Here is a 15,273-nt window from a genome sequence, read left to right as displayed (position 1 = left end):
TGTTTATGTATATCAAAACATCACATGTATACCTTAAATACATACAGTTTTTTTGGTCAATCATACCTCAATAAAGCTGGGAAAAAAAAAACCCACAGTCACTTCTGGCTTGAAGAGAGAATCAAGTAAGTGATGCACTGCCAAAGGCAGTAAGCCTTCTCATGCACCCCATCCCAAGACCAGGGGAGCTGGACAGCTGGAAACGGGATGTATCATCATCCTGAGTGTGTCTCATAGGTGAGGGAGGTGGGAATAGATGCCCAGAAGAGTCTGAACTTACAATCTGTTGAAAAGCCAAAAGTCTTCATACACCCCTTTTTATCCTTTGAGATATTGAAGAAGAAATAGTGCTGTTTGTCTTCCAGCAAGAATCTCAGCTTTGAGAAACACCTTTGTTCTCTATAGAAGAAAACTTACCTTGAGACCTCCCAGGAGTTTAATGTGATAACATAGCGCAATGTGTGATTCTTAATAAGGTCCATAAATGTGAAACACCATTTAAAGGCTTGATGCACAACGCAGACCTGCAGAGAAGAGAAAACTAATGTGTGATATATCAGGCACTTCACATTTAATATCAGCCAGTGATCTCAGCCACAACAACAGAATGCAACTCTGGCTGGAAATAAATTTCTAGACAGTATCAACAGCTTATAGATTCTCCAGGAGGGCAAGAAAACAGTTTGGAAGCCTCTTAGCCAAGGACAACACCCAAAATTACTCCACAGACTGGTCAGATAGAGGAATTGTTCTTGTCCTGAGGACACTTGGCTGTCATTTCATCATTGCCAGATGCGGCCACTACTGTTTCTGGGAATAGAGGTAGAGTAGTCTCCCCACCCTTCTCTGTGGGGTATATGTTCCAAGACCCCCAATGGATGCCTGAGACTGTGGATAATACTGAGCCCTACATATACTATGTTTTTTCCTATACATACCTATGGTAAAATTTATAAATTAAACTCAGTAAGAGTTTAATTAACAACAATACCTATGAATAAAATAGAACAATTATGACTATACTGTAATGAAAGTTACGTGACTGTGGTCTCTCAAAATACCTTGTTGTATTATACTAACCCTTCTTGTGATGATGCGAGATGTCAAAATGCCTGTGTGATGAGATGGAGTGAGGTGAATGATGCAGGCATTGTGACCTAGTGTGAGCCTACTGTTGACCTGCTGACGACTGGTCAGAGAGAGGATCATCTGCTTCTGGACTGTGGCTGACTAGAGTGACTGAAACCATGGATAAGGGGGCGGGGGGCTACTGTAAACAAAGTGTGTGGTGATGGCTCATGGCGGATGGCACGTCAAGTGGGGTACCTGCCTCCTCGTCTCACTAGACTCAGATTCATGGCTGTGCAGATCTGTCTGTTGTATGGGCCTGATACATGTCAAATGCTTAGAACAGAGCTCAGTTTCTTTACATATAAAATGAGGTAGTCATAGTGCTTACCTCTTTGAGTTGTTTTGAGCATTAAACAAGATGATAGATGTACAATTCTCAGAATAGTGCTTAACACATAGTAAGAGCTCTATTAAAGTTAGGGTTTTTTTTTTAATTAAAAAAAGGTTGGAACTGTTTTTATTCTGGAGGAAATTCCTTGACAAACCTACTTGGTTTAGAAGCTGAGACCCTGGGGGCAATGGAGAACAGGGTAGGGATGGCCCTCTTGCCAACCAGCAGGGTTGTCCCATCCCTAGCTGGATGTTGATGAACATTATCAACAGAACCTCCCTTCCCCTCCCCTGCAACCTCCCCACTGCCCCAAGTCTAATAATTTGACACTTGTAACTTTAATTTTTCAAGCCGACCAGGAGTGTAACAGCCTCCCTTGGCATTGCCAACCCAACCCCTGCTTTCTAGTGATAATAAAGGTGTGCAGCTCTCCTTGGTAGATGAAATCAGAAGGAAAAGCGTGCTGGAAGTAGACATGGTCTTCTGTGTAAAGAGCAAAAGAAGAACACTGGAAAAGGGTAAGACTGAGAAGAAATGGGATAGCCAACCCAAGCCTTCACTTGGAACTGAGTAAATCTCCCTTTGTGAATGACACAATGATCCCTCCAGTTTCCTCAGGGTTGCCTTCCAAGAATTTCCCTGAATGGGTAGAATAGTAAGATCCATGTTGGCTGTTGGAGGGAGAAAAGCCCCTCTGGGAGCCACTGAGTCTGATTACTCTGTGTTGCTCAGTCTTATGACTTTGTCTGGCTCATGGCCATGGAAGTTGGGAGCTTCTCCAGGCACAGCTTGGTTGAACTGGCGAGGTGGGAAGAAGGAAGCTCTGTGTGGTGGCATTAGGTGTCCTTTCTGCTGTCAGCTTTCTGGAACATGGGGATGAGTCATTGAGTCTGTGTTGCCAGATGGGTAATGGTAAAGATGGGTTATTTTTTCAGTGTCACCCATGACTGTTACCATGTCAAATACTTTCACAATGAAAGTACCGAAGTAGACGTCTCTGTAATAACTTATTACAGAATCATGAAAAACTTATGGAACATTATGGCTGCAGAGCAGTGACTCCGCTCCTTCACTTGATAAGCAAGGAAACAGTCCTTTTCCTGGGAGTCATGGCGGGTAGGTGTTGAGTTGTAGGCAGTAGCCTAGGGGTCAAGGTTGTCCTCCCTGGATGTCTCCCTTTCTTCTCACAAAGCCTAAAAACCCACAAATGGGAATGGTAGAGATTGCTGACTGTTGCCTAGTGTCCATTATTTCCTCCTCTTCTTAAATAGTATTCTCCAACCCCCATTATCAACTAGGAACTTGGTTTCCAGACCACAGAATTCCCAGCTGTGTCTGGATTTGACCAATGGGATGTAAACAGACATGATTAATACAATTGCTTGGTTGTCTTAGAGACAAAGTCACTTGCCCCAGATTTTCCATTTTCCCCCTTCCCTTTGCTGAAAAACACTGAAACTCCAGTAGTAGCCTTAGACCTAGAGATGGAAGCCACAGGCAGAGGGCAGTGAGTCCCTTCCCTCATCCCCATCCATGTTCACCCTGAATCTCATCCCAGGATGCAAAACTTAGTCTTCTTTACCCTCAACCCTGGGTGTGCCATAAAAACTCAGAAAGCATTTGCTCCTGTCTCCATGATACCCTGTTTGATTCTTGCCTCTGCATTCCAGTTCCCTCTTCCAGACTTGGTTTTCCTGGCCACTTCAGCCTCACTATTAAAAAACTGATTTGGGCGCCTGGGTGGCTCAGTTGGTGGAGCGACTGCCTTCGGCTCAGGTCATGATCCTGGAGTCCCGGGATCGAGTTCCGTGTCAGGCTTCCTACTCAGTGCGGAGTCTGCTTCTCCCCCTGATCCTCCTCCTCTCATGCTCTCTCTCTCTATCTCATTCTCTCTCTCCAATAAATAAATAAAATCTTAAAAAAAAACCAACTGATTTATTGTTTATTCATTTAGTCACCACTATTAGTCAGTTGTTTTCTTGGTCCCAGATGCGAGTGGCAGAATATTGATAGAAACAGACAAGGGCTGTCTTCATGGAGCCTATGGCCTACTCCCTGTGCGTTCAAGGGGGAAGGTCTTTGCTGCAGCTTGGGCCTAGAATTGATTACCCTGCCTGCTTCACAGTTGCCCTCTGTGTTGACTGGGAAACCCATTTTTCAAGAGAACTGAGGATGACATGATTAGGATTGTCAAGGACCCAGATGTGTTCCGTGAGCAAAAAGCACATTGCTGGCTGGTAGGAAGCACAGGATGAAAGCTTCCCCAATGAGGGGGATTGGTTAGTTTTCCCTTAAAATGGTTTTATTAGGGGTGCCCAGGTGGCTCAGTCGGTTAAGTCTCCAACCCATGATTTCGGCTCAGGTCATGATCTTGGGGTCCTGGGATTGAGCCCGGTGTTGGGATTTGTGCTCAGCGGGGAGTCTGCTTGAGGATTCTCTCCCTCTGCCCCTCCCTGCACCACACCCCCTTCATGCACCTGCTTGTTCTCTCTCTCTGAGATAAATAAGTAAATCTTTAAAAAAATAAAATAGTTTTATTAGCCAAGTTGCCATTTCTTCAATGTAAAACAATACAGGTAATAAAAAACAAAAGTCAAATAATCTATAAATCTTACCACCCAGGGGTCACTACTCTTTTTTTCCGCCCCCAGGGGTCACTACTCTTAACATCTATGTATATATTACACACTTTTCACGTAAATCACATTTTTCATATAAATCATACATGCACAGCTAATAAGGTTTTTTTTCACATTTTAGAATTTCTGAAATCAGGATAGGTCTAGAATCAATGTATTTAGAAAGCACCATGTCATGGTTTAATTGGCAGTATGTTTCTTCTTAGTGATGAATAAATTAATAACCCATCTTACAACTGATGACATCTGAGATCTAATGAAGTAGATACATGTTTAGAGAAATGCTATCACCCTGCAGTGACCTGAATTTTTCAATTAATATGTTACAAACATCACCCTAAGTCAATAGAGTTTTACATTGTCATTTTTAATTGGCAAAGAATATTCCACCATGTAATTGTACCATAATTTGCTTATCCATCCCCTATTTTGCTACATTTATTTTATTTCCATTAAAAATGTAGACATAGTAGAGGTCCCTGGGTGGCTCTGTTGGTTAAGCGTCCGACTCTTGGTTTCAGCTCAGGTTGTGATCTCAGGGTCATGAGATCGAGCCCTGCATGGGGCTCTGTACTCAGCAGAGTCTCCTTGGGACTTTCTCTCCCTCTCCCCCTGCGCTCATGTGCACTCTCTCTCAAGTAAATAATTTTTTTTTTTTTTAAAGTAACCATAGTAGAAGAGGCTATATGTAGTGGGAGGCTGTGCATGTTTGGAGTTGGTGTGTTTGGATAACAGATGTCTGTTATCATTCTTTTTTTTTTTTAAGATTTTATTTATTTATTTGAGAGAGAGAACATGTGAGAGAGAGCACAAGCAGGGGGAGTGGCAGGCAGAGGGAGAAGCAAGCTCCCCACTGAGCAGGGAAACTGATGCGGGGCTCGATCCCAGGACTCTGGGATCATGACCTGAGCCAAAGGCAGACGCTTAACGACTGAGCCACCCAGGCGCCCCTGTTATCACTCTTATTGTCCATCTATGCACACTTCGCTTGTCTGAGGACTCAGGAGAAAGACTCTCAACACTGACATTCCTGGCACTTCACTGTTCTGATCCCCGGAAATTAGGAGCAGTCTTGTGACTGTGAGCCCAGACATATTCTTCAAGGTGTCCTCCAAAGGCTTCACCCACGTGTTTGAAATCATCAGAAGAGATCAATAAAATTGTGTGTTTTTTTTAAGATTTTATTTATTTATTTGACAGAGAGAGACACAGCGAGACAGGGAACACAAGCAGGGGGAGTGGGAGAGGGAGAAGCAGGCTTCCCGCTGAGCAGGGAGCCCGATGTGGGGCTCGATCCCAGGACCCTGGGATCATGACCTGAGCCGAAGGCAGACACTTAACGACTGAGCCACCCAGGCGCCCCAAAATTGTGTTTTTTCTATAAGCTGGGATGTATTGGGGTTTCACATAGAATCTAATCTTTGAATTGAATAGAAATGTCAATAGGTAGTTTAAAAAATAGTTGATAGAGGGGCGCCTGGGTGGCCCAGTTGTTAAGCGTCTGCCTTTGGCTCAGTTCATGATCCCAGGGTCCTGCGATCGAGCCCCGCTTAGGGCTCCCTGCTCGGGGGGAAGCCTGCTTCTCCCTCTCCCGCTCCCCTTGCTTGTGTTCCCTCTCTCATTGTGTCTGTCTCTGTCAAATAAATAATAAATAAAATCTTAAAAAAATAGTTGATAGAAATATATTTTATCTGAATGAATTATGTATGGAAGAAAAAAAGTTGGTAGAATTAGATGGAAATCTTCATAAATGACAAAGTGTTTGAAAATGTAGATATCAACATGGGGTTTTCCTCTTGACTTAATTTAACCCAAGTGAGACATTAAATTCATGCAATCTTACCAAACTGGACATACACATATATTTTTTTAATCAGAAACTTAAAAACGAATAGGACACTTCGGGGCCAGGGAAAGAGTGTTATCCATGTCTGTTCTACTTGGCAGAGTCAGGAGAGGGTGAATTAAAAAGTCACTGAGGACACAAAATTTAGGGAGACGTCACTCTCTGGGCCGTGCAATTCGCTAGGTGTCACATTTGCCTCACCTAGGCCTGTCCCTGCCATTCAATGTGTAGCTTGTCCATGGACAGTGTTAAAAAGAAAAGGTTTTTTGTTGTTTTTGATTTAAGAGGCAGTCTTTAAGGATTCTGCACTGAAAATTTCAAAATGTGTAAAGGTTTTTGGAATATACTGATTAATATTTAAAGGAACCATAAAGAAGATTCACTGGAAATAGTCTGAACAAATGAGAAAATTCAGTTAATATCACTGAAATGCTCCTAACATAATTCCAGGAAACATGATTCAGTTTATAATAATACCTCTTAGACACAGTCAGATAAGAAAACTGACTGCTTCTTACTCTTTAAAGTGGTGTAATAATTAACAATGTTCAATTACTTTCATTCTTTTCATGAATTCATGACTATAAAAAATTAATAGGGCAATTCATAAAGCGATATATCTATCTTCTCTTTAAATGTTTCTTACGGAAGTGTTTTGTTTTGTTGTTAAAGGTTTTTCATTCCTAAGTCAAACAACAATCTCTCCAAAGGGAACCGGTAGCCTATCTGCTCAGACCAAAGAGTGAGTTCAGGATGGCAGCCACTGGTATTTCTCATACACAAAACAGATAAAATTCTCAGAAGGTACATGCAAAAAGCTCTCCTACACAGATGGCCACAGAACACGACCATTTGACAATTTTACCGGTGATGGCAACGGGACTCCAGATGTTCCCAAACTCTACCATCCAACTTGAGCTCTCATTTTAGGCTCCTCGATATTTTGCTTTTCCAGTTTTGCTAATGACACCAGAGTGATTTAAATCCTTGATGTGTTAATTATAGTCAAGGATACATCCTACAACAAATCAGCCTGGAATTTCATACCCAACACAGTGCGATCTATATCCAATCCAATAGTTTTGGGGAGCTCTTTCACCGGTAAACTTGCAATGCTGACCATCTTCAGATTATACTGCTTGACTAAGGAAAGCAAGATTTGCATTGTTTTGCCAATGCCAATTGTATCTATAACAACCAAGACATTCTTTCCAGTTAAAGTTGCAAAATCATCTCCATAAATTTATTTTATGGCCCCAATTGAATGGTCATTACAATAGCTCTTCGGTCTCATAAAATCTGCAGTCAGGAGATGGATATATTACTATTTCTGTTCAGTGCTTTGTTATAATCCAGCAAGTCAGTAGAGAATTTACAGCCCCCCTGGGGCATGCAGATATCCCAGCTGGGCTGCCATGTGATAGCCTCCTATCTTCACAGAGTTTCAAGTATAAGCCATTTTGTTCTGTCTATGATTAGTCCTTTAGGAATAAGCACCTTTTCAAAATCCTCAGGGTAATGATTAGATATACAAACTAAATCTAGGTCATAACCTGGTTCAGCCTCACCAGCTGTGACGCAGGGCTGTGGGCCACCAAAATGGAACTAGCTGAGGAGGGGGAGCACACAGGATTGTTTTTTAACTAGCCATTTGAAATTCTCATGTTGTTAACACAGGTTGGAGGACCAGGCCACCTCACAGCAGTCCCTTTTAGTAGGAAGAGCACTGGACTTGTACACAGGCTGACCGATTTGCCTTGGTTTGCCCAGGACTGTCCCAATGTTACCATTGACAGTCCCTCAACTCTGGAATCCCCTCGGTCCCAGGCAAACGGGACAACTGGTCATCCTAACTTGGAGTCAGAGTACCAACTCTGTTATTAAAGTTGTATGACTTTGAGCATGCTGCTTCATTTGCTCATGGAATGGGTCTTCATGGGTATAACAGGGGGAGTGGCAGCTCTCTTTCAGGCCTGTTGTGAAGATGCGGGGTGAAAACAGTGCCTCATCTTTGGATTCTGATATCCAAGCACTGCTGGCTCCCAGGGACTCAGTGTGATGGTCTGCCACTCAGTGAGATGGTGTCCTCCGTACCAATACAGCCCTGGCTGACTTGTGTATATAAGGTGTTTGTGACTCAGATATTTGTAACCCAAGGACTCTTTTTCCCTATTTCCTAAAAGAAAATTCTGAGCCGTGGTAGTGTGAGATATTATCCCACCTAAAGCCTGACATCTGATTTTGGTGATAAATGTGTCTTGTGTTTGGTTATGGGACTGTAGTATATCTTTGAGTTTTTAATGTATTCCTTGTCACATCAGGGGATTTATAAGAAACACTTGATGTTTAATGCATTTGTAGAAAACCATTCTGAGTTCTTGAGTTATAACATGGGTATCCCTGATTTTCAAGAAAGTCAGGAGAAGCAAGGCTGAGTTTTAAACTAGAGAAAGGGATCTGGGCTTTTCCATTTTCTGAGTCATTACAGGCATCATCCCGGGAGCTGGTTACTGGATCTACTGCAAATACTGGGGTTGATTTGAAGGGAGGTGGTTAGGTTTTCTGTGTACTTTGTTTTTAAATTTTTTTTTTCTTTGCTGAAGACTAATGGCTATTTTTCAGCAAAGGCCAGTGGATGAAAACCCAGAAAAGAAGAGGATGAGTGTTGGCTGAGTGTGTGACCCAAGTGGATGGAAGTTCTATATAAGAATATTCTGGAGGGATGCCTGGGTGGTTCAGTTGGTTAGGCATCTGCCTTCCACTCAGGTCATGATCTCAGGGTCCTGGGACTGAGCCCCGTGTTGGGCTCCCTGCTCAGCAGGGAGGCTGCCTCTCCCTCTCTCTCTGATCCTCCTCCCTGCTTGTGCTTTCTCTATCTCTCTCTGTATCAAATAAATAAATAAAATCTTAAAAAAAGAATATTCTGGAAAGTTAAAAATGCCAAACAAAGACAAGCTCTTACCTGTTTCTTCAAATCCAAGAAGCTCATTCATTTCACTTTTTCACATTTCAAAAGTTCAGATTATTTTAAATTTGGTGTCTTTTCTGAAAAGTTGTTATTTATTGATGATCCATTTAATAATTAATGACCATTTATAGTAGAGAAAATATGTTATTCCAATAATTCCAATATCCTACGGCTTCTCACTTTTATCCAAGTCCATAAAAGCTCAGTGGTTGATTAAAGTCCATCATCTCCACATAAAAAGAAAAAGAAAACAGAACAAAACTTAATGTAGCTTGGTAAATAAATAAATAAATAAATAATAAAAAACTATACATGTATATATGTAACAGGTAGTGTACAGATTTAGGAGAGAGATGAACATTGAAGCCAGAAGTTGGTACCAGGCTTGGAGCTCACCGGAATAATTTTTCCCTTGGTCCTGCTCTGTCTCCAGGATCTGTGTCTGTGTGACACAGATCAAATCCAGTCACCTATCTGCAGCATAGACTCCCCCACTCAAAGGTGATTCTCCCATATCTGGCAGCTCTCTGAGCCAGACTCTTGCTGACAGCACACTCCCCCCAAAAAAACTTCTCTGGATGACCTAGAAATCTCCTTAATGGCCAATGGAAATGTTCACTTTGAAAACTTAGCCATTAATCTAAGATTTCCTATCCAAATATCCTGATGAATAATGCCGTTAAGAGCAAGTGGTAAAGGAATGACACAGAGTGCCTTCTCAGCGATCATCTTCCTTCCCTTCTCCCTCCCTTTCCAGCCACCTCTCCAGGGATTGTGTCTTTTCATATAGTCCAACACAGGACCTTGAGGAATAACCAAACCAGAGGATAATAACCACAACAGCAAGAACAGCCCAGTGCTGACTCCGCAATAGTCTTATAATCTCCCTTCATCTTCGCCATGATCCTGCACAGTGGCTGCTATTATGACTCCTTCTAAAAAGGAAACAAGGAAGGAACAAAGCTTAGAAAGTTTAAATAAAGGGGTGCTTGGGTGGCTCAGTTGGATAAGCGTCCGACTCTTGATTTCGGCTCAGGTCGTGATCTCAGCATCATGAGATCGAGCCCTCTGGGGGGCTCCTGACTCAGTGGAGAGTCTGCTTGAGATTCTCCCTCTCCCTCTTCCTCTGCCCCTCCCCCTAAAATAAATAAATAAATCTTTAAAAAAATACGAAATAAAGTGCCCAAGGACACCAACATGAACTGGGACAGCCTGGATGTGAACCCAGAAAGTCAGACTCCAAAGCCCAATGCTTAATCATACTTGAGGCTCTAAGGAAGGTCTCAATAAATGGGCATGGAAAAGGTCAACCATGTAGCACTTTCTCGTTGCCAGTAGCCTTTACGTGCATTTGGTCCTTGGAAGTGCTCTGTGACTAGAATGAGCATTCCTGTTTTGTGGATGAGATACTAGAAGCCCAGAGAGGTAAGAAAGATCTGTCTGAGATCACACAGATCATTAACAAAGTTTAGATCTTAAATGTGAGTCTTCTGATGCTTCATCAAGGGAGATTTCCTAGCCAGAAATTATATGAGCTTTGAATTCTTTACCTGTAAAAGGAGGACAGTACTTACCCACATACCTGCTTGCCTGACAGCTATAATATGTCTCAGAACACAGTGTAGGCACCAGAACTAAATTGTCCTACGAGACAATTGTCAACCCAAAGTTATTTATTTATTTGTTTGTTTATTTATTAAGTAGGATCCATGCCCATGCGGGGCTTGAGCTCACAACCCTGAGATCAAGACCTGAGCTGAGATCAGGAGTCAGACTCGTAATGGACTGAGCCACCCAGGGACCCCATGGTCACATTTAATTAACATTTGAAGTTCTCTGAGTTGAAGACTATACGGAGGGAGAAGGTGCAACACTTCTTGACGGGGGGGAAAGAGAGGGAAATGCCCCGAGTCATGCTCTATATAGGACAAGGTGGTTGGTAGGCTCAGATGTCCAGACAGGAAGAGAAGGTTTGGGTGGGGGTGAGGGCGAGAAAAGGGTGGAGATTCTGGAACTAGGTTCGAATCCTAGCTCTGGCATTTAGTGAACAGCCCAGGCACCATGGGCAAGTCAACTCCTGTCTACTCTTCAGAGTGCATGTGTAAAATGGGGTTAGTAATGACAGCTACTTCATAGGGATGTGGAGGGTATGAAATGGCTTAGTGTACTTCCTACGGTTAGTGCTGTGCCTGGTGTGGCTTTAGAAGGCAATAAATAGTCCCTATCATTAGGGAGATTAGGAAAACATTACATGAAATCTTAGGACGTGTTATGGTGGTGTCTATCTATGGTTTTCATGTTATCCAAGGTTTCAAGTCATATGGGGCACATTTTCCAGTGACAAGAAGATTGGATTCATGGCAAAACATTCTACCTCAGTCCCAGAGCAGAAAGTCCCACCTTTCTGAGCCTCACTTTTTTCTTGTATAAAATGGGAATAACATCTTACCTACTTCACAGAGAGGATATGAGATCCAATGAGATAATGCAGGAAATAATGTCGGGAAAAGCATGGGATGAATGTGGATTATTGGTGTGGTGGTGGTGGTGATGATGGTGATGATGACAGTAAGATTGTTCAATTATCATCTTGAAATTTAAGGCAAAAATAGAATTTTTATAAACCCAACTCTAAAATGGCCTTATAACTCTGAAAAACAAACTGAGGGTTCTAGAGGGGAGGGAGGTGGGAGGATGGGTTAGCCTGGTGATGGGTATTAAGGAGGGCACGTTCTGCATGGAGCACTGGGTGTTATATGCAAACAATGAATCATGGAACACTACATCAAAAGCTGATGATGTAATGTATGGTGATTAACATAACATAATAAAAAAATAAAATGCCCTTATAAAAATATGTAAAGGAAAGCTATGGCAAATATTCAAGGTAAGTATAATATAAGAATACCCAGCAAACAACCATACGACCCAGCAATTGCAAACTGGGTATTTACCCCAAAGATACAATTGTAGGGATCTGAAGGGGTACGTGCACCCCAGTGTTTATAAAGTAATGTCCACAATAGCCAAACTATGGAAAGAGCCCAGATGTCTATAGACAGATGAATGGATAAAGAAGAAGTGGTATAGGCTTCTGGAAGCACCAGCGCCATGGCTGCCCAGGGAAAGCCCCAAGTCCAGTTCAAACTGGTGCTGGTTGGTGACGGCAGCACCGGGAAGACAACGTTTGTGAAGCGTCACCTGACGGGTGCATTCGAGAAGAAGTATGTAGCCACCTTGGGCGTGGAGGTCCACCCGCTCGTGTTCCGCACAAACAGGGGACCCATCAAGTTCAACGTGTGGGACATGGCGGGCCAGGAGAAAATCGATGGGCTGCGGGACGGCTACTATATCCGAGCCCAGTGTGCCATTATAATGTTTGATGTCACGTCAAGGGTTACTTACAAGGATGCGCCTAACTGGCATAGAGATCTGGTACGAGTGTGTGAGAACATCCCTACTGTGCTGTGTGGCAACAAAGTGGACATTAAGGACAGGAAAGTTAAGGCAAAATCTATTGTCTTCCACCGAAAGAAGATTCTTCAGAACTATGACATTTCTGCCAAAAGTAACTACAACTTTGAAAAGCCCTTCCTGTGGCTTGCTAGAAAACTAATTGGAGATCCTAACTTGGAGTTTGTCGCCATGCCCACTCTTGCCCCACCAGAGGTTGTCATGGACCCAGCTTTGGCAGCCCAGTACGAGCATGATCTAGAGGTTGCTCAGACAACTGCTCTCCCGGATAAAGATGATGACCTGTGAGAACGTGCAGCTGGAGCCCAGTGTCAGAAAGTCTAGTTTTATAGGCAACTGTCCTGTGATGTCAGTGGTGCAGCGTGTTTGCCACTTTATTATATGGCTGAGCAGAACATGTGCTTAATCTTTGGGACGCTGAAGGAGATGAATGGGCTTCGGAGTGAATGTGGCAGTTTAAGAAGTACTTTCATTTTTTGGACCCGCATATTTAGCTGTTTTGGAACGCAGTTGTTTCCTTCCTGAGTTTCAGATACGAGACTGCTATAGTCCCATCACAATATCAAGTGGTGAAATCTCGTTTGTCTTTGTCATTCCCATTCCTTTTCGTTTAGAATCAGAATCAAGTATTTCAAATATCTAAAAAAAAAAAAAAAAGAAGTGGTATATATACACAATGGAATATTATGCAGCCATCAAAAGGAATGAAATCTTGCCATTTGCAACAACGTGGATGGAACTGGAGGGTATTACGCTAAGCGAAATAAGTCGATCAGAGAAAGACATGTATCATATGACCTCACTGATAGGAAGAATTCTTTTTTTTTAAGATTTTATTTATTTATTTGACACAGAGAGAGAGATAGCAAGAGCAGGAACACAAGCAGGGGGGAGTGGGAAAGGGAGAAGCAGGCTCCCCTCTGAGCAGGGAGCCCGATGTGGGACTCAATCCCAGGACCCTGGGATCATGACCTGAGGCGAAGGCAGACACTTAACAACGGGGCCACCCAGGCGCCCTATATGAAGAATTCTTAATCTCAGAAAACAAACTGAGGGTTGCTGGAGTGGTGGGAGTGGGAGGGATGGGTGGTTGGGTGATAGACATTGGGGAGGGTATGGGCTACGGTGAGCGCTGTGAATTGTGTAAGACTGTTGAATCACAGACCTGTACCTCTGAAACAAATAATACGTTGTATGTTAAAAAAAGAAGAGGAAGAAGAAGATAACAGGAAGGGAAAAATGAAGGGGGGGATATCGGAGGGGGAGACGAACCATGAGAGACTATGGACTCTGAGAAACAAACTGAGGGTTTTAAAGGGGAGGGGGGTGGGGGGATGGTGGGTTAGCCCAGTGATGGGTATTAAGAGGGCACGTACTGCATGGAGCACTGGGTGTTATTTATTTATTTTTTATTTTTTAAAAATTTTATTATGTTATGTTAGTCACCATACAATACATCATTAGTTTTTGATGTAGTGATCCACGATCCATTGTTTTCGTATAACACCCAGTGCTCCATGCAGTACGTGCCCTCCTTAATACTCATCACCGGGCTAACCCATCCCCCCACCGCCCTCCCCTCTAAAACCCTGTTTGTTTCTCAGAGTCCATAGTCTCTCATGGTTCATCTCTCCCTCCAATTCCCCGCCCCTCATTTTCCCCTTCCTTCTCCTAATGTCCTCCACGCTATTCCTTATGTTGCACAAATAAGTGAAACCATAGGATAATTGACTTTCTCTGCTTGACTTATTTCACTTAGCATAACCTCCTCCAGTCCCATCCATGCTGATGTGAAAGTTGGTTATTCATCCTTTCCGATGGCTGAGTAACATTCCATTGTATATATGGACCATATCTTCTTTATCCATTCATCTGTTGAAGGGCATCTCGGCTCTTTCCACAGTTTGGTTATTGTGGACATTGCTGCTATGAACATTGGGGTGCATATGGCCCTTCTTTTCACTACATCTGTGTCTTTGGGGTAAATACCCAGTAGTGCCATTGCTGGGTCATAGGGTAGCTCTATTTTTAAATTTTTGGGGAACCTCCGCAATGTTTTCCAAAGTGGCTGTACCAACTTGCATTCCCACCAACAGTGTAAGAGGGTTCCCCTTTCTCCACAACCTCTCCAACATTTGTTATTTCTTTCCCTGTCCATTTTTGCCATTCTAACTGGCGTAAGGTGGTATCTCAATGTGGTTTTGATTTGAATTTCCCTGATGGCTAATGATGATGAACATTTTTTCATGTGTCTGTTAGCCATTTGTATGTCTTCTTCAGAGAAGTGTCTTTTCATATCTTCTGCCCACTTTTTGACTTGATTATGAGGTTTTTGGGTGTTGCGTTTGAGACATTCTTTATAGATCTTGGATACCAGCCCTTTATCTGTAGTGTCATTTGCAAATATCTTCTCCCATTCTGTGGGTTGCCTCTTTGTTTTGTTGACTGTTTCCTTTGCTGTGCAGAAGCTTTTTATCTTGATGAAGTCCCAAAAGTTCATTTTTGCTTTTGTTTCACTAGCTTTTGGAGATGTATCTTGAAAGAAGTTGCTGTGGCCAATGTCAAAGAGGTGATTGCCTATGTTCTCCTCTAGGATTTTGATGGATTCCTGTCTCACATTGAGGTCTTTCATCCACTTTGAGTTTATCTTTGTGAATGGTGTTAGAGGATGGTCAAGTTTCATTCTTCTGCATGTGGCTGTCCAATTTTCCCAACACCATTTATTGAAGAGACTGTCTTTTTTCCATTGCATGTTTTTTTCCTGCTTTGTCAAAGATTATTTGACCATAGAGTTGAGGGTCCATATCTGGGTTCTCTATTCTGTTCCATTGGTCTATATGTCTGTTTTTGTGCCAGTACCATGCTGTCTTGGTGATCACTGCTT

The 15,273-nt window shown here is 42.7% G+C and overlaps 1 protein-coding gene and 1 pseudogene across 1 annotated transcript; one reads left to right on the top strand and one right to left on the bottom strand.

The window, feature by feature from the left end:
- Positions 1-6,744: 6,744 nt before the first annotated feature.
- On the bottom strand, positions 6,745-8,936 carry LOC114198469 (hypoxanthine-guanine phosphoribosyltransferase pseudogene; annotated as a pseudogene).
- A 3,075-nt stretch (positions 8,937-12,011) lies between these two features.
- LOC114198017 (GTP-binding nuclear protein Ran-like) lies at positions 12,012-12,700 on the top strand. The gene has a single exon (XM_028089276.2). It carries the CDS (start codon positions 12,027-12,029, stop codon positions 12,675-12,677), a length of 651 nt encoding a protein of 216 aa, XP_027945077.1. The 5' UTR covers positions 12,012-12,026; the 3' UTR covers positions 12,678-12,700.
- The last annotated feature ends 2,573 nt before the right edge of the window (positions 12,701-15,273 follow it).

Source organism: Eumetopias jubatus, unplaced genomic scaffold (assembly GCF_037043125.1).
Source record: "Eumetopias jubatus isolate StellerSeaLion01/CBP00866 unplaced genomic scaffold, mEumJub1_p1.0 scaffold_2, whole genome shotgun sequence".
Lineage (NCBI taxonomy): Eukaryota > Metazoa > Chordata > Mammalia > Carnivora > Otariidae > Eumetopias > Eumetopias jubatus.
The sequence above is the reverse complement of the archived record's forward strand: the minus strand, read 5'-3'. Positions and strand labels throughout refer to the sequence as shown.

Coding starts and splice junctions, on each gene's coding strand:
- LOC114198017 (XM_028089276.2), top strand. CDS start 12,027: ATGGCTGCCCAGGGAAAGCCCCAAGTCCAGTTCAAACTGGTGCTGGTT.